General features: G+C 33.9%; 1 protein-coding gene across 1 annotated transcript in view; it reads left to right on the top strand.

Moving 5' to 3' along the window:
• Window positions 1-17905, top strand: part of Npat (nuclear protein, coactivator of histone transcription) — a 50413-nt gene extending 32508 nt beyond the window's left edge. The window contains exons 12-18 of the mRNA XM_077796899.1: window positions 680-805; window positions 2957-4624; window positions 6228-6343; window positions 6423-6531; window positions 13787-13847; window positions 13952-15092; window positions 16362-17905. Of these exons, the coding sequence (XP_077653025.1) occupies window positions 680-805; window positions 2957-4624; window positions 6228-6343; window positions 6423-6531; window positions 13787-13847; window positions 13952-15092; window positions 16362-16439 (3299 nt within the window). The 3' untranslated portion in view covers window positions 16440-17905. The remainder of the gene's footprint in view (window positions 1-679; window positions 806-2956; window positions 4625-6227; window positions 6344-6422; window positions 6532-13786; window positions 13848-13951; window positions 15093-16361) is intronic.
• Window positions 17906-19689: the final 1784 nt, after the last annotated feature.

Raw genomic sequence — 19689 nt, 5'->3', positions numbered from 1 at the left:
CACAGAGCATTTGAAAAAGTTGCTGTTTCATTAAAGCAAGCATTGCATGGATATGTAAAGGGGTTTCTGTTGTCTTTTGTTTATAGTCGAAAAAATTTCAGCTAGAAATCTGAATTTTTGTGGGTATTTTGGCTAGTCAAGAGGGAAAGTGTTGAGGGCTGCTTATAATACAGAGAAATACAACTGAAAAATACAAAAGGAATACAAAATATCAACCATTGCTCTGAATCCTATGATCTAGAGCAATAATTCTCAAAGTAAAATCCCCCAAACTAGTAGTATCAACATTATCTAAGAACTTGTAAAATATGCAAATTTGGGGGCCTCCCAGAAGATCTTGATCTAAAGTTTAAGAACTTACCAGTCCTAGCCAGGTGCTCTTGTCTGTACTTCAATAGGTGCTTGCTTATACTTCTGGCAAATGCAGGCTGAAGCAGGAGGACTCCTCAAGACCAGCCTAGGCAAAATAGTGAGATCCTGTGTCAAAAAAAAAAAAAAAAAATCTCATGGGAAAATATTTTTTACATACTACATTTTACATATTAAAGTGCAAAATGTTAAAAACTTCCAAAACAACTATAATTAAAATCAGAGTTAAACATTTGACTACACTCAAATGGTACTAATTCATGTTTGTTTTATTTTTGTCATTAATTATTTCCTTGTCCTTTTTTAACAGGTAAAATAAAGACTAATAAAACTATATCACAGAGTATTACAAGTCAGCATATAGAAACCAATTCCAATATAGTTTTAACAGAAGAAACTAATCTAGCAGGTAAAAGTTCATTTGAAACAGAATCTGGTAAGAACTAATTGATTAAAATCAAAATGTTAATATTAGTCTCAAAATTCAAGGGCAGAAAATATTGTTTATGTTGGAAGTTGTTCACGTGACCACATAAGTCATTTTTGTATTAATAGTTTTTTCTTCATTCAGAAAATTTACTCCCAAATCCTTAGTATTTGATTAAAAGGTGAATTTTTAGTATTCATTCTTTTATAATGTGTTAGATTTTTGGCATACACAATTTAGTATTAGTAGTGTTGACAAAAGTCTATAACAAATAATTTCAGTAAGCCACAAGTTCTAATCCTTAATCTGCAAAGTTTATATATGATAGAAGTTCTTCAGCCTAATAAGTGAGTTAGCTGATGGCTTCAGCATATGTATCTCATTTGTGTAGAGGAGATTATATATTGTGGTGACAGTTTTGAATTTTTGTTGTTTTAGGTTATATTCCTACTATATTCTTTTTTTAAAGTTTTTTGGTGTTGTTTAATTTTTTTTTTTTTTTAGTTGTTGACGAACCTTTATTTTATTTATTTGTATGTGGTGCTGAGAATCGAACCCAGTGCCTCACGCATGCTAGGCAAGGGCGCTACCACTGAGCCACAACCCCAGCCCATTCCTACTATATTCTCGTGGATTATGAATGTCACACAACCCACAGTAACCACTTACTGAATGAAGAAAGACTAAAATTAAGCCCATCTTAGATTTTCTAAAAAATTTTTATATACCAATTATTGTAAAATGTAATGCATATTTAGAACTACACAACAAAAATGAATGACTTATTCAGTTATCAAATGCAATCAATTAAATCTTCATGTAACTATCTCCTGAGTAAAAAAATTATAGAACACTGACAACACCACAAAAAAAAAAAATACTTTTTGTGCATCTTCTCAATCACTACTCTCCACAGCACTATTCCTGAGATGATCATTACTTTATGCCTTTTTAGTGCTGCCTCTGTTTTGTTTTTCAGCAAACTATGCTAAATCATCTTTTTTGTTCACCTGCTTTTTAAATGTTGTCACCCCTTCCCATTCCCTATAAACCTAATGGCTTTTAATTTTCACATCTTGTCTTCCAAAAACTAGTTTTGGATCATTTCAAACTACATTCCTCCTTTGAATTCTCTGCCAACACCAAAGTGCCATCTTCCCCATTTCTTCTTAGGCTGAGCTCTATGGGCTGTGTCTCACTATATTAAGTCTAGAAGATTGTACAACATGTGAACTCCATTCTTTACAAAACAAAACTTTAAATCTTACTTTCTCAGAAAGTCCTCCATTTCATTAAGAAACTACTTCCCCTGAATTTATGGCAATAACAATGTCATTTTACTTGTGTCACCAATTATGATAGTTGGCATAGGTTTTTCAGAGTTTTACCTGTAGTTCATATTTGTTGATGTTAATATTTTCTGTCCTAAATCGTGAACCCCTAAGTATATCAGTGTTGTGTTGTTTTCTGAAACATCATTTGCTCGGACTCCATCTTATCGTACTTCCCCTATTTTTCAAGATCACTTCATATAGTGCCTCCTTTATAACATGACTTCTTGTTCTACTGGCAGAAAGATTGTCTTTTCTTCCTACACTGTTACACTTTTTTCCATGCTTTATTATGACTTTATGTTCTATATTGTATTCTAATACCATGCATTTGGGTGGTCTTTAGTCAATATGTGAATGTTAAATAAAATATTGATCATGCAGGGTGTTTGGCTCCCTTTAACCTTTAAAAATATATCAGATAAATGTGGTCAGTAGAAATGGCGGAAAGTTAAAAAGTCAATGTGGTGAAACAACACCACCATCACCGCTACTACTACTAATGATAGTTGGAGCCAATTGTTTTTGTTTTATCTACTAGTAAATATTAGATGTTCTTAAACCTATACACTTTTTCCTTTATTGTTACCTGTTTTCCAAGCACAGAAAACAGACATTTGCTTAAAGAGGCACCAATAATTAGAAAAGTAGTTGCAGATTTTTTGATATTCAGAAAATGGGAGGCTATATAAATATAAAATACGAGACATCCACTTACTAGTATGCCACAAATTAGTATTTCCTTGGCAAAATAGGTTTACAGTACAATTGACTAATACAGAAGCTAAATATACTCAGCATATCTGTTCAACATCCTGGTATTTTACAGATGGTCAACCTGGTCAGCCCCCCTTTTGTACATCCTATCAAAATGAAGATGCATTAAATACTTTGAAGAATGGCAGCAACCATGATGTGCTTAGACAGGAAGCCCAGGAAAATTTTTCCCAAATAGGCTCTAGCATCCAGAAAAAGCCCTTTAAAACTGCTGTACCTACTGAACAGAAATGTAACCTTGACATTACTTTTGAGTCTGTGCCTAATTTGAATGACTTTAACCAAAGAGCAAATACTGATGGTGAATGTAATCAACATTGTGCTGAATTATATACAAGTCAGATGCCCAATGAAACTGAAATGGTTATAGAAGCTGAAAAGAATTCTTTGTCTCCAAATGTTACAAATGAATCTCAATTACAGTCTGATCCACCCAATATACCTATAACTCCATTTGTTTCACTTGCTAGTGAAACTAACAATGAGAACTTAATTCTCTCTGGGAAAAGTTCTCAACTTTTGTCCCAAAATACCCCAATAACTGGAAAACCGTCTAAAAAAAGTCAGTTTTGTGAAGGTTCTAACAATACAGTAAAACTTAAAACTAATTTCCATGGTTCCAAGTCACCAGATTCTAGTGAAATTCACAAAAGTAGAATTGAAATCAGTAATGTAGCAGTGATTTCACAACTATCAGATTGCCAAGATAATGCTTCACTTCAAAGTAAAATATTACCTGTGTCTGTTGAAAGTTCAGGTTTAAATGTATCTGGACAACAAGTAGAAATTTGTCTTGAAGATTCTATCTCCTCAATTAAACAACCATCTAATGATTCAACATCTATTGAGTTAAATCATCTAGAAGGTGAAGCTAAGCCACACAAGTCTGAGAAAGTTATTTTGGATTCACAAGAGCCTTCATCTTCTGTGAAAGAAGATGGAGATGCTGTTTTTCTCTCTTTGGGTGGAAATAACTGTGAGGAAGTTGCACTGATGCCTCCAGAAGGTAATCCTATAAAAAATAGTCAGTCTCTTCCATTAGAATCTGGATGTTCTTCAGTGGGTGATTCTCACCCTGAATCTCAAGATACTGATGATAAACCTTCTAATGACAACTCGACAGAGGTGGATGCATCAAATATCGTCTCTCTCAAAATTATCATTAGTGATGATCCATTTGTTTCCTCAGATACTGAACTGAACAGTGCTGTATCCAGTATCAGTGGCGAAAACTTGCCAACTATAATTTTGTCTTCTCCTGCTAAATCCCCTGCCAAAAATGTAGAATTAGTTAAATGTCTATCTTCAGAAGAAACTGCAGGTGCTATTGTATCTGCTGAAGCAGGAGATTCAGCCTCAACAGAACAAAGCCTTTCAGCAGTCAAACCTGAGGACTCTATAGTAAATAACACTCAGAATGAAGATGGTATTGCCTTTTCAACTAATGTTACACAGTGTGTTTCCAAGGATGGAGGATACATACAGTTGATGCCATCCACAAGCACAACTTTTGGCAACTCAAATAACATTCTGATAGCTACATGTGTGACTGATCCAACAACAGCCTTGGGAACAACTGTTAGTCAGTCTAATGTAATGGTATTGCCTGGAAATTCTGCACCTATAACTGCCCAACCTCCACCACCTCAGTTACAGACACCACCAAGGTCAAACAGTGTATTTGCTGTCAACCAAGCTGTGTCACCAAACTTTTCACAAGGTAATTTAAAAAACATATTATACTTCATTTCTTCTATCTTGGAATCTAATTTCTTTTTGTATGAAGTCATTGAGGAGAAGATGATAAATTATGAATGGATTATTTGAGAAATGCTCTGTAATTTGTGATTATGCCTTCTTTTTGTGCTAGCTAATTAATCCAATTAAGCCTTTTTTAAATCTGGTAAGCCATGAACTTAAGTTTAATTTTTTTTCTTTCTACAATTATTATTCAATCCATGTTCTAATAAACTATGAGAATGAGAAAAGAAAGACACATCTATAATACCAGTATATCTCCTAACTTAATGTTGTAGGACTTTTTTATAATGGCTGTTGTAGTCATTTTGAGGGAATTTATCATCTATTGGAGAAATTTTCAAGAACAAGTTGAATTTCTCCCTAGCTAAAACTGGAATTCTTCTCTGTCTTCCACCCTCTTGAATTGATTCTCATCTTTAGAATCCTTTATTCAGAGGGGTTTCTTGGCATTTATTACATGCTGTTTTATATATGATTCACGTACCTGTCATGGGTCGTTCTTGATTGCATTCCTTGAAGATAGAGAGCTTGATACGTTGGTCTATTTTTCCATGTGTTCCAGTTCTCCAGCTCATCTCCCCCCTATTTTATTTTTTAAAAATATCTTATTTAGACACCGATGGATCTTTATTTTATTCATTTATTCATATGTGGTGCTGAGAATCAAACCCAATGCCTCACTGCTGGGCAAGCACTTTACCACTGAGCCACAACCCCAGCCCTTATACGTTTTTTTAAATTAGAGCATTGTATTTATATACAGGCCCTCCTTTTTATATTATAAGCATACTATGAAATTTGGTTGAATATTGCCAATTAAGTAAACTTGATGGGTCTGTTCAGGGCTATTTTAGAGGAGATAAAGAAGGGGTCAGAATTGGTAAAGAATATTGAGCTTGAACTAAAGCTTATAGAAATAAGGTGTAGAGTTTGGAACTAAAGGAAGAAAATCTTTCATAGCTAAGGGAAGCAGCATAAACATACATAGGTATTTGAGAGACTGTAGTAGTATGCATGAAAGTGAGATCACCCTGATAGGAGTAGTGAATGTTTTAGGAAAAAGCTCATTTACAGGGCAGAGCTAAATTATGATAGCTATAGACTCTGGCTGACTTCCCCACAATGGTTTTGTCTGGTTATGCACTTATCCTAAAACTTTTCTGACCAATACCATTAAGATATAATATGTTGAGGTTATAAGCATAGTCTTGGGCTAAAAACATTTAGCTGGGATCATAATTTTTCTGCTCTGTTGTTCAAACTTGGAACATTAACCACTCATTTTCTAATTAGTTTCACTATTCTCTCTAGAGGAGTCAAGATGTATTTGTAATATGATCTCCTAGTTATGGAGCTTTGTGCTTATTCTTTTTGTAGTTAAATGACTTAACAACTTAATATTCAAATTGATTTTTTTTCATGTTAGCCTTTCTGTTCTTAAACCAGTTTTTTTTAAAGGAGAGTAGATTATAAGAAAAGTTGTTCGTAGAATTTATTTCAAAGTACTAAATACTTTGATTTATGCCAAAAATTTTGAGAAATTATATGAGAAATTTTTTTAGGTTCTGCCATCATAATTGCTTCTCCAGTCCAGCCTGTACTCCAAGGAATGGTGGGAATGATCCCTGTATCTGTGGTTGGACAGAATGGAAATACCTTTTCCGCTTCTCCTCAACAGGTAAGATTTTTTTTAAAACTAAAAATTGTGTAGTGAAGCTTTTCAAACATAACATAATTAATGGCTTCTTCTCTTCTAGGTCCTTCATATGCCTTTAGCAGCACCTGTATGCAATAGAAATATTCCTCAATTCCCTGTTCCTACAAAATCTCAGAAGACTCAAGGACTAAGAAACAAGCCTTGTATAGGTACCATTTTTAAAAGTTAATTTTGTGATTTTATATTCATTTGTTTTCAGAAATACCTGAGGGTTGTTTGGTTTTTGTGTTTGTTTTTTTTACTTCCTATACCATTCCTAACATGTGATTATCCTATATTTGCATAATGTTTGGTAGTAATAGATATCACAAGGCAGCCAACTCAGTTAATGTACAGCTTTGGTTCTGATAAAATTGTTTACTATGTTGAGTCTTTTAGCCTTTGCTGCTGGTTTTTGGTTTGTTCTTTGTTGCTACCTAACATGAGCATAACCTCTGTTTTTCCTGACAACTTTTAAAGTGATTAATAAATGCCTGGTATATTTGAATGAGACTTCAGAGCAATGCCTCTCAAATTTGTGTGTATGAACTTCCTGAGGATCTTGTTAAATGCAGATGCTGAATTAATAGACTGGTTCAGAGCCAATCCTTATTAAAATAAGTTTCCTTATTTCTAACAAGCTATAAGAATGCCATGCTACTGGTATTAGAGCATATTTGAGTAGCAGCAAGTCTTAAGTTTGCAAATCATCTTGCCTTGTTTCCTATTTTAGTCAATGACCCAACCATCTACCTATCTACCCATGTCAAAAACCTTGGAGTCATTCTTAAAACACATTTCTCTTAAAACACATTTCTCTTAATTAAAATGTTGATCATTTTTCATCCAAGTTGTATCAGTGGTGTATTATCCTGATCTGCCTTCTTGGGTTTTTTTTTTTTTTTTAACATTTATTTATTTATTTTTTTTTATGTGGTGAATCCAGTGCCTCACACATCCTAAGCAAGCACTCCAACCATTGAGCCACAACCCCAGCCCTCCCTTCTTTTATTTTTCCAATTCATTCCATATCCATTGTCTTAAGTGACTTTTTCACCTTGTATGCAAATCTGAATGTAGTGCTTCCCCACATAAAATCTTTCAGCAGCTCCCTGTTGCCCACAGGATAAAACTGGAATTCTTCAGGATGCCATTCATACACACTGGTCAACCCCTCCATTCTCATCTCTTACTCCATTCCAACATGTTCTCTATACATATCAACCATATTTATTGCTCACCTTATACTTGGTGGTCTTTCTTGTCGCTTTATCCATGTTATTTCTTCTTCTTAAAATTCTCTCTCCTCACCCATCACCATCAATCTGTTTCTTATACTTCAAACTTGAAACTATTTTTAATAAGCAATGGATAAAGTGGGTATGTTGATTTTTTTTTTTTTTTCTCTCATGCCTATACTACAGCATTTAACACATTACAGTCTTAAGGGCAGTGATCATACAAAAGACTCACTGAATACTGTGATCAGTTTAGCCTTTCCTTAATCTAACAGGAATACATCTAGTAATGTATGTTGTTGGCACCCTGTTAAACTTTGTCACATTGTTGCTATTATGTAATATTTTTAGTTCCTTCTGTCATCTGTTTCATTCCATTTAATGACCATTGGGAATCCATATTTATATAAACTTACTTTATTTATTTAACCCCTATTGATGGACATTTTTTGTGGGGAGGCATAGAGTACTAGGGATTGAACACAGGGCACATTACCACTGAGCAACATCCCCAACCCTTTTTGTTTTTTGAGACAGGGTCTCACTAAGTTGATGAAGCTGGCCTCTAACTTAAGGCAGTCCTCCTGCCTCCGCCTCCCATCTGAGTCACTGGGATTACAGGCAATGTACCACCATGCCAGATCAATGAATGTTTAAGATGTTTCCAAGATATTATTATCTGACAAATAATGATGTGATGAACATCTCTGTAGGAACCTTTGCATGGACCCCTATAAGGGTTCTATTGGGGCATATACCCAGAAGTAGCATTTCTGAGTCAGAGAAGAGAGTTTACAGTTCCATTATTTTCTCTATTTTCCTCACAACTTTGCCAGTGCTTGATACCATGTAATAATTTAACTTTTGTCACTGTGATGTGAAGTGGTATTGTAGTATCTCATATCATTCTTATACTAATGAGATTCAGAATCATCTCTTTTTTTAATATTTTTAGTTGTAGATGGACATAATAATGTCATTTTGTTTATTTAGTTTTATATGGTGTTGGGGATTGAACCCAGGGCCTCACACTTGCTAGGCAAGTGCTCTACCACTGAGCCACATCCGCAGCTTAGAATAACCTCTTATGCAAATAATGCTTCTCCTTCTGTGGATTGCTTGTCGTATTCCTTTTTTTGCTTCTCTATTAGATTGCCTGTGTATTGAGGTGTTAATCCTTTATTGGTAACACGTCACAAATATCTTCTTGGTCTAACACGTTTTGTTTTGTTTTGTTTGTTTTGTACTAGAGATTGGACCCAGGGGCGCTTAACCACTAAGCCATGTCCCCAGCCCTTTTATTTTTATTTTAGACAGGGTCTCACTAGGTTGCTTACAGTCTCGCTAAATTGCTGAGGCTGGCTGTGAACCTCTGATCCTCCTGTCTCAGCCTCCTAAGCCACTGGAAGTGTGCCACTGCACCTGGCTTCTTTTTTATCCCATTAACTAGTTAATACCAGAAAAAAATTTAGAAGAATTCAGCATCTATTTATGATAAAAGTTCTTAAAGGCTATCTGTAGTAAACATCATGGGCTTCCTTTAAAATTGGGAACAAAAAATGCTCATTTTCACCTTTCTACATAGTTAAGCCAGTATTTCCAACACCAATAAATTGTTTATTCCATTTTTTTTCTCACATCTGATTTTACTTTACCATATGCAAATTCCCATATGAAGTCCTATATGTAGTCTTAGACAATACATATGCAAATAGGTATGAAGATTTGAAGAAAGATAATGAAACTGTTGTGACAAATGGCATGATTTTTACACAGAAAGCCAAGGGAATCAATAAATTACTAAAACTAGTAAGAATTCAACAGGTTTTCCAAGTATGATTAATTTTCCAAAATTTTGATTTCATATACCAGCAACAAGAAATTATTAAATGTAACAGAAAATAAGGTACCACTTGTAATGACCTCAGAAATAATAAAATACAGAAGTAACCTAACCAAAAATGTTACAAATGCAATTTGAAATCTCTCAAAATATTATAGGAAGTCCTACAAATAGAAGAGAATCATGCTCATAGATTGGAAGATTTAACCATGTTAAAGATGTCAGCTCCCAGTTGAATCAAAAATTCTATGTAATCTAGTTTAAAATGCCATTAGAATATTTGGGGGAGCTGGGGCTGTAGCTCAGTGGCAGAGCGCTTGCCTAGCATGCATGAGACACTAGGTCTGATTCCAGGCACCACATAAAAATAAACAAAATAAAGGCATTCTGTCCATCTACAACTACAAAAAAAATTTTTTTTTAAATATTTTGGGAAATGGGAAAATAATTTAAAATCTGTAAGGAAGAATTAAGTTTATGGATAGCTAAAACAGAAGAGCAGAGGACAAACCTCAGTGCTAGATAATAAAATATAGCAAGCACCATGGTAATTAAAAACAAACAAAAAAGACAAATGGAACAAAATAGTTTAGGAAGACACCATGCACAGTATATATTAAAGGTAACATGAAAAGACAGGGAGAACAAGATGGATTATTTAATGAGAGCTACTGGCCATATATATAAATACATTAAAAAATTAGATCCCTTCCTTATATAGAGATGAACTCCAAGATGATTAAAAATCTAAAAAGTCAAACACAGATCAGCTAAGTGATAGAAAAATGTGTAAGAATATATTTATGACATTAGGATAAAGATTTTTAATGAGAAAATCATAATTTAGAAGTAGAAAAATCACTATAAAATTAAAGATTTGTGTTCAACAAAAGGCATTATACACAAAGTATCAGGAGATTTTTATTCAGTGCCTTGATGACTATGACACACAATTCTCAGGCTTATTTATCTTAAATTTTCCATCACAATGAATGACAAAGGTGGTTGCAGTTGTGATCCCAAGACTCTGGAGGTTGAGGCAGAGGATTGCAAGTTCAACGCTAGCGTTGGCAATTTAGCAAGACTATGAGTTCAGTCTCCAGTACCATAATGTGTGTGTGTAAATAATAATGACAAATGCCCATGTAGTGAACCTTTTCAGAATATCCTAGCCTCATGGCTTTTTGATCCTTTCTACTCCTAAGATTTTATTCCATATCTTACTAGGTTTATAAGATTGTTAAAGACCAATAACCTCTTTCATCTCATTTCCACATAGCCATCAAATTGATCTTCAGCCAGTCATATTTTGTGCTATTTGTCCTCACTTTTCACTTGACTTTTCATCATCTTTCTAAATTTACCTAGACCCCACAGTCTTCCACAGTAGCCACTTTTGCCAGTACTCTTAAAACCTGCCTATGCACATTCTTCTCCATACCCACTAGCTACTCTGTAGTCCTTGATCTGTCCAGCCATCTCTGCTTTTACACCTTGGCTTTTCAAAGAAGCATTGCCATTCCATACTACATAAAACTTCCTTCCTTTCCTGCTACGTAGCAATTATTTTAAATATCTACCTATCGGCTTTCTCTCCTATTCCCTTGTTTTTGTTTGTTTATTTTGATGGTGGTGGTGGTGCTGGGGATTAACCCAGGGCCTTCCACGTGCCATGCAAGCACTTTACCAGTGAGCCACATCCCAGCCCCATTTCCCCTTTGATACTATTCCAGTCTTAATTGTTCTCAAATCTGTCTAATCCCTGGCTTTTCACTCTCCGGCTATGATTTCAACTTCCAATTATCAGTAAATTTCATTTCTGATTATCACTCCCCTTTAGTGTGTACCTTCTTTCAAAATCATCCATTCTTTTCCCATCTTTCTTAAAGGAATAATGACCTTCTGTTTTTTCTAAGGTTAATAGTCTATCTGTTCTCTAGATTCTGTCTTCTGTTAAATATCTTTCAGCTATTTAACAAATTGAACCTAGATGCACTGTACCACTGGTGGGTTGAATTACATCTTCCACTCTTTGTTTTTTTTTGTTGTTGTTGTTGTTGTTGTTGTTTGTTTGTTTGTTTTTTGTTTTACTTTGAGAGAAGGTTTCTCTAACTTGTTCAGGATGGCCTGGAACTTGGGATGCTCCTGCCTGAGTCTCCTAAGTAGCTGTAATTATACCTGTACCCAGCTCAATATTTTCTTTTTTGACTTCTTCCTTCTCTGACTGTAAATTTACTTAGTTTTATTGTCTTTTCTCATATTTCCCCTAAAACTGTCTAACACTGAAGTCACCAGTGCCTAAGATTGCCATGTACTTTGGTCTTTTTCCATTTTTACCTTACTTTGCTATAATTATAAATAATAGTGGTGACTTCTGGAGCTATCACTCAATATAATGCTTTTCCCTTGCTAATTTAATAAAACTTTTCAAACTCTAGATAAGTCTCTCTTCTTCAAATACCTCCATTGTCTACTTTTTCCCTTTGGTTAATGTTACCATTGATTCTTCATTTACGCTTCTTATTTATGTGAATTCCCATTTTTGTTTCAAAGATGTTCATCATCTCTTATCTGGAATAGAGACCTCTTACTAGAATTCTATTTCACCTTTTTTTTTTTTTTTTTAGTTGTAGATGGACATAATACTTTTATTTTTATGGGGTGCTGAAGATGGAACCCAGAGCTTCACAAATGTGAGACAAGCACTCTACCATTGAGCCACAACCCCATCCCTCTATTCCATCTTTTACATCATTGCCAGATTAATCTTCTATACATAAATCTTTTTTTTTTAAGAATACTTAGTCAATTGTATTTCTTTTTAATATTTATTTTTTAGTTTTAGGTGGATACGATATCTTTATTTTATTTTTATGTGGTGCTGAGGATCACACCCAGTGCCTCACAAGTGCTAAGCGAACACTCTACCACTTGAGCCACAACCCCAGCTCCTTTTATACATAAATCTATTGGTGCATCTTTCCTATTTACATCTCTTGAAGGTTGTCTCTGAAATAACTTCTGCATAATACACAAGGCTCATCATGATCTCATCTTTGTGACCCTTTTAATCATTTATATCTTCTTTCCCACATAAATTCTGAAACCTATAAATTAAAATATAGCTATTATGAGTGTGTGATTTGAGTGACACAGCTTGCAAACATGACAGTTATATGGGCAAAAATTTTTAAATAGGTATAACATATTGCTTTCTTAAATAACTGGTTCCCCGCCCACACACACTGGTCATAGAGTCTCCTATATACATACAGCAATCATAATGTCTATTCTGCTGCCCTTCCTATCCCCCTCCCATCATTTCTCTGTATCCAATCTAATGTGACACACTTTTTTTTTCCTCATCACAACATCATACATGTATTCTGTATAGCGATGAGAGTCTCCTTCCATCTCCCGTGCAACTCCCTTTCTCCATCTTTTTCCCTCCTACCTCTCTTCCCTATTTAGTGGTAGTCTTCTTCTCATGCTCTTCCTCTCTATCCCATTTTGAGTCACCCCCCTTATATCAGAGAAGACATTCGGCATTTGTTTTTTAGGAATTGGCTAACTTCACTTAGCATAATCTTCTCTAATGCCATCCATTTCCCTGCAAATACCATGATCTTGTTATTTTTTAGTGCTGAGTAATATTCCATTGTGTATAAATGCCACATTTTTTAATCCAGTTATTCTTTTAATAACTGTTTTGGTCTAAGTTCATTTGGCCCTCCTTATCAGTGGGTTCAACGTCTGCAGTTTGAACTAACCACAGGTAGAGAGTTTTCAGTGGGGAAAAATTATATCTGAAAATGCAGGCTTTTATTATTCCTTAAATAATAAGCTATAATAACTCTTTACATGGCATTTACATTGTTATTAGAAGTAACGTAGAGATGATTTAAAGGATTGCCTAAGTTATAGATAATACTGTGCCATTTTATATAAGGAACTTGAGCATCTGCAGATTTTGGTATCCATTGGGGTCATAGAACCATTTCCCCACAGGTACTGGTAAACAAGTGTAGTACATTAAGTACTATATAGAGCATACATAGATCCAAAGACTGGGTTCATAATATTTGCCTGGAGTTGAAGCAAGTCATTTGCTCCATATCTAGATTTCCTCTTTAGAATTAGAATGGGTAAGTGGCCATTTTGTATATATTACAAAACTTCTTTTTAAAAGCCAATATGAGAAAGTATTTTATTTGTACATTAGCTATCATTTGGAACTTTTTCTCATGGTATATAATATTACTTGTTCCATCCTCTTTCTGGGGAATATCTTGTTTCTCTCAAGAATACACATTCTCTTTCTAATTAATTCATTTGTAATTCCAGGAAAACCGGGAAATAATTTGGCAGATTCATTAACTCATTCAGTTGGATGTCATGCACAAAGGTGAGGATAAAGTAGTTTTTATTATAGATTATCTGAATGCTCAAATTAAAATAGAATTTCATTACATTGCTAGAAATAATTTGGTTTTGTTTTTGTTTTGGTAGAATTGAAGTTTCTGACAAGAATACAGCCACAGAACTTGGGAAAAAATTGGAAGAAACCACAGTTCCCTTCTCAGTTGAGAGTGTAGTTCCAAGTAGCAAACCTTTTGAAAGCCACAGACGTGTGCTCTGTTTTGATAGTGCTGCTTCTCCAATGGCAAATACACAGGGACCTAATCATAAGTTGGTATCCCAAGACAAAGAAAGGAATGAAACTTCCTTTCCTCATCTTGACTTACCCATTGTGTCCTCTACCTTAAAACCCCCTTCTAATAATGCTACCAAAAAAGAGAGAGAGAAAACTCCTATGCCCAAGATTTTATCTAAATCAGAAACTGCTGTTAGCCGGCATACCACCATAAGAGAAATTCAGTCAGAAAAGAAAGTTACACCAACAGAGATGGTACTTGAATCTTTCCATAAAGCAACAGCTAATAAGGAGAATGAATTATGCAGTGATGTAGAGAGGCAGAAAAATCTAGAAACATCAAAACTATCTGTTGGACAGCAAAATGGGAGTTTACGGAATGAGAAAACTATAGCTTCTTTGCAAGAATTGACCAAAAAACAAGCTACATCCACAAATAGTAAAAATGTCATTTCAGTGAGTACAGCTGTAAAGGATCTGAAACAAGAACAAACTAAATCTACCTGTTCCTTGATTACTGCAGAAATATTACAGGATGTTCAGTTGCACAGCCCAGTAAATAGGCTAGCTGATACTAGTGATTTGCCTGTACCCCGGACACCTGGCTCAGGAACAGGGGAAAAGCATAAAGAAGAACCTACAGATGGTATCAAAGCCCCCTCTAACAGGCGTTTTGGTGAAGACAGTAGCATACCCAAAGTAATGATCCCTCCTGTAACTCCAGACTTGCCTGCTTGCAGCCCTGCCAGTGAAACAGGCAGTGAGAACAGCGTAAACATGGCTGCCCACACACTAATGATTCTCTCTAGAGCAGCCATCTCTAGGACTACTTCTGCAACTCCTTTGAAAGATAACACACAACAATTTAGAACATCTTCCAGAAGCACCACAAAAAAGCGGAAAATTGAAGAATTAGATGAGCGTGAGCGAAATTCCCGTTCTTCTAGTAAAAATCTTACAAATTCATCAATACCAATGAAAAAGAAGAAAATTAAGGCAAGTTTGAAAGTTTTAATTTCAAAACCATACTTTTCCCTTCCTTCAGTACTAAGATTAGGTAATTTAACATTTTTTGCAACTACTACCTGACTATTGAGTCAGGACAATGTGGAGTCTTGACTGATAAAATACATTTATATAGTGGTTTTTCTTAGTCACTGTGGAACTCAGAAATTATAAAGATGAAACAGCATTTTTCAGAAAAATTAGTAAGGCGTTAAACTATAAATGTTTTCCTTGGGAAAAGCAAGTGTTTCAGTCAGGTAGGACCCAAGTTTTTTCATGAGAATGACATAAGGCATGAAATATTGGGAAACTGCTATTATATGAAATTACCAAGTAAAACACCACTATGTTCATGTCATCTTTTCCATAACTCTTAAAGATGTTAATGTGGTGGAGCATTGGAAAAATTTATCTGTTTTTTTCTTGAACCATGGTTGTCTACAGGAAGATATTGCCAGATCATTAATCTTAATGAGTGAAATCTATTTATTTTAAAATTGTTTAGCTATTTTTTTTAGTAGCTGAGTTAAATAGAAAGAAAGTGATTAAAATGAAGTATAGCTTCAGGAAAAGAATCTTGGTTTACTATCCTACAAACCTGGATTTGAATCCTGTATCTGCTGTTAATAAATAGGCTTTTTTACTGACCATGTTTAAGTCCAGCTTCTCTGACTCTCAGCCTCATCCTTTTAACATGCTATTACCATATATATTACCTTGTGGTCTCAGAACATAAAATTTGAGTATATAAAGTACCTGGTATATATTCAGTATTTGGAATTTGTTACTCTTAGTATCTGTTAGAGCTTTCTGAGATTTTTGGTTTGATAGTAATGACCACCTTATAGAAAGCACATTCTATCTTGTCTCATTCAGCATCCAGACACTTAGGATTTGTTTATTGCCTTTTGCCCAAAACTAATGTTGAAGTATCATTAAAACATTTAATTAACTTTGGGTTTATAAAACTTGCCTCTGTTTCTCTTGTAGAAGTAAAATTGTGTGTGTGTGTGTGTGTGTGTGTGTGTGTGTGTGTGTGTGTGTGTGTTTTGCTGGGGATTGAACCCAGAACCTTGTAATTGCAAGGCAAGCATTCTACCAATGGAGCCATATCCCCAGCCCCCTAAAATTCTAATAGACTAAATAATTTTGGCAATTTCAGTAGCGTATGGAAGAACCCAATATGATGTTTTAGATGACTTACTAAGAAAACTGACTTCATTTGAATTTATTTTTTCTTTTTTTTTTTTTTTTTGACAGAAAAAGAAGCTACCTTGTTCCTTTCCAGCAGGAATGGATGTGGACAAATTTTTATTATCATTGCATTATGATGAGTAAACATCCCAACAATGTAAGAACTAAAGTAGCTGTTTAAAACTTGTATCCCTTAAACTCTGAGTGTAGGGAATGGGATATTGACAGAATCTGAAAGCATGACCTGCACTTTTATTGTACTGAAATTTCACTTTATATCTAAATTATGCTGTTTTTGAAACAGCTTTCTAGTTTGTAAATAGACTTCCTTGGTATATTTTTATTTTAGAAAAAAACATTTGCAGAAATGTAAGTAAAGCCAATCTGCAAAACTGTATAGCTTTGACTGTTGCATATTGTAAATATTATGTAAATCTTGTTAAAATAGCCTAATGTTCTTACACTGTGTTTTTGACTTCTTATGATCCCTCACTGAGGCTTATTCATCTGGAGTAGTTTCTTATTTCTTTTGGAGGAAATGATGCTTATTCTTATAAATTGCCTTCATTAATTGTTCAACAGGACATAGCCACTCAGCACATAAAATGATAAGCACCTCAACTGGTAGTAAAGTATCTAATCAAAAATCAATAGTTTGATGGATTTTTTTTTACAGTCAGTACTTTACCACCCCTTATCATTATTGCAATTAAAACTATATTACCAAGATTTTATACTTTTTTTCTTCTAGTCATTCTGTTCTCTTTGTTTTAAAGAGAGAATTTTGAAAACCATTTATTAGGTGTTCTGATCTTTCATTTATAACTTCTAAGATCTTTTTCAGAACATTATAAGTGGTTACACTATTGAGCCATAAAAAGTTGAGTTTTGTAGTAGTTGAGATTTCTTGGCATATATAAACTTTTCCCCTAAGCACTGGGGATATAAAGAATTGCACTAATTCATGTAATTCTCCACATACTAGTGACCAATGCACATTTTAATTTAAATCTTGTATTCTATGTTAAAGTTTGTGTGGAGGTTTATCTTCTGGTGTCCTTTTAGAAAGTCATACCCATCATAAGATGTAAAAAGAGAAATCATAGTTTTATATTTTAATTTAGTTTCTCCCAAAATGGGGTGTGTCAAATAACTATATCTATACTGAGATATAGTGCATTGTCTGTGTGTTCCTTATAAAATATTATAAAGAGTTACTCTCAAAAGGTCCTTAAGGAGAGTGAGAGAGGTGCCTTCTCTGTTTTGGACTTACACAACAGTCAAGTTGAAGAACTGGTTTAAACTTTTAAGTGATAACAGAACTTATAATTAATACCTAACCAACTGTGCCTAGATATTAAAGTATGTTCTCTTAAGTGCTTTCTGTTTAATTATCAGTATATTAGGATTTCTTTCCTATAGGTGTATATTTTGTTAAAAAGTCACTTTACTCAACCATTTTTTTGTACTGGACCTTTAAAAAATAAATCCATCTTACTCTTAACATAATAGTTTTCAATGTAGAAATCATGTCTTAATTTTGCTGGACTTTAATGCAGAAATTTGTTTTGTAACAAATTTTTATGATAACAATGGTTTATTCCTAAAGAAGAAATATCATACAGTTAATGTTTATCTAACTCAAATTGATACTGTACTACAGTTAGGTTTAAATAAATAATTTCATTAACTTCACAAGTTTGAATTACTTTGACAGTCCTTTTTAGAATTCTATTGGCAGTCCTAGTTAGAAACTTTAAGTTTTTTGCAAGTCAGTTCATTCTCGCTTATTCTTTTTGAGGAATTTATATAATGCTGGAAATTACAGATTTTCTTCTCATTTAACTAATATTTATATGTGCTAGGTACTGAAAATTCATATGCAAATAAGATAACTTTCTTCAATCTTTTAGTTAACTACCCAGGAGCCACTAGATATAGTCCAAAGACAACTTGAACATTTTTATGTTTAAGAGCTAAAGCATCATGCTCATTTTACCTTTAAAAGTCTAAATATTCTTGACTTTTACTCTTGTATCTGGTAACCTGTTTTAACAGTCAGATGCCCAGAGACTGATTTTCAAAATTTAAGTATGGCACAAATAGCAATGTGTGGCTATTTTTACAACTACCTATAAGGATCCAGTTGGTAAATTGGACAATTCTTAATTGTTAATATAATCAGTGTGTGCAAAGTCTGAGAATTCTTGTAATAGGGCTATTTTATTATTTTGGTCCTGAACATTGTTAGAGCCTTATAATATTGTGAAACTGCACATGAAAAATTAAACCTCAGCATTCAGGCAAAAGTTAGATATCGATATCATGACTATTAGGGAAATAAAGATTGGTGTTTTGATAAGGAATAATTTCAAAAGCATATTAGTATATATGCTTCATTTATTCTTTACCAAGCCACTGTCTTACAGGCACAGGCCTACCTTCTTGAAGTTATGTATCAAGATTGACTTTATTATTATTATGCTTCCTTTTTATTAATATTCATTATCACTGCAGTATACGTTAGTCTTTTTTTTTTTAGAAAATTTTCACTATGTTGAACATATATTATAAACATAACTTCCTAATATGTTTTAAAGGATTTTCTAGTTTTTCAAAAACAACAATGGGCCTTTTTTCTTTTTCTTTTTTTTGGTGGTTCTGGGGATGGAACTCCGGACCTCATGCATTTAAGAAACATTTTAGAGAGTATAATTATCCAATCAAAAAGTGTATTTTTGAGGAATATTAACACATTTTGCCAAATTCTATCCCTAAACTTTATATCAGTTGATATTCCTACCAGAAAATTGTTATCTCTTCCATAGCATATGTTTGTTCCTTGTCAGAGGTATATTCGAGGCTTTTATTTTCTTTAATTTGTTAAAAATAGGAGGTAGTTTCTAATCCACATATATTGTTTGGTTACCTAGCGTGAAAAAAGAATCAAAGTTGTTGATGGACCTTTATTTTATTTACTTGTATGTGGTGCTGAGAATCAAACCCAGCACCTCATGAATGCCAGGCAAATGCGCTGCCACTGAGCCACAACCCCAGCCCCTCCCCTAAATAATTTAACCACTTAGTGTAATGTGTTAAAATAACATTTCCCTTTCTGTAATCATTTACTTATAATGTCTTCGTCGTATAGTGATTCACAATCTCTTATTTACAATTCTAAATCCAAAAGGTTTCTGACAACCAATTTTTTTCCCCTTAACATCAGAACTCATTATGGCAAATTACATGGCAAAACCTAACCTGAAATGACATGAAACTACAATCTTTATTTCTTTTGGTATGAGTTTTCATATTTTACTATAAAAATGGTAGTGTGTTTAATTAGAATGCTATTCTAGCCTTAAATGGAGCATGTGATTACATACATTGAGTT

Source organism: Urocitellus parryii, chromosome 4, assembly GCF_045843805.1.
Source record: "Urocitellus parryii isolate mUroPar1 chromosome 4, mUroPar1.hap1, whole genome shotgun sequence".
Classification (NCBI taxonomy): Eukaryota; Metazoa; Chordata; class Mammalia; order Rodentia; family Sciuridae; genus Urocitellus; species Urocitellus parryii.
The sequence above is the reverse complement of the archived record's forward strand: the minus strand, read 5'-3'. Positions and strand labels throughout refer to the sequence as shown.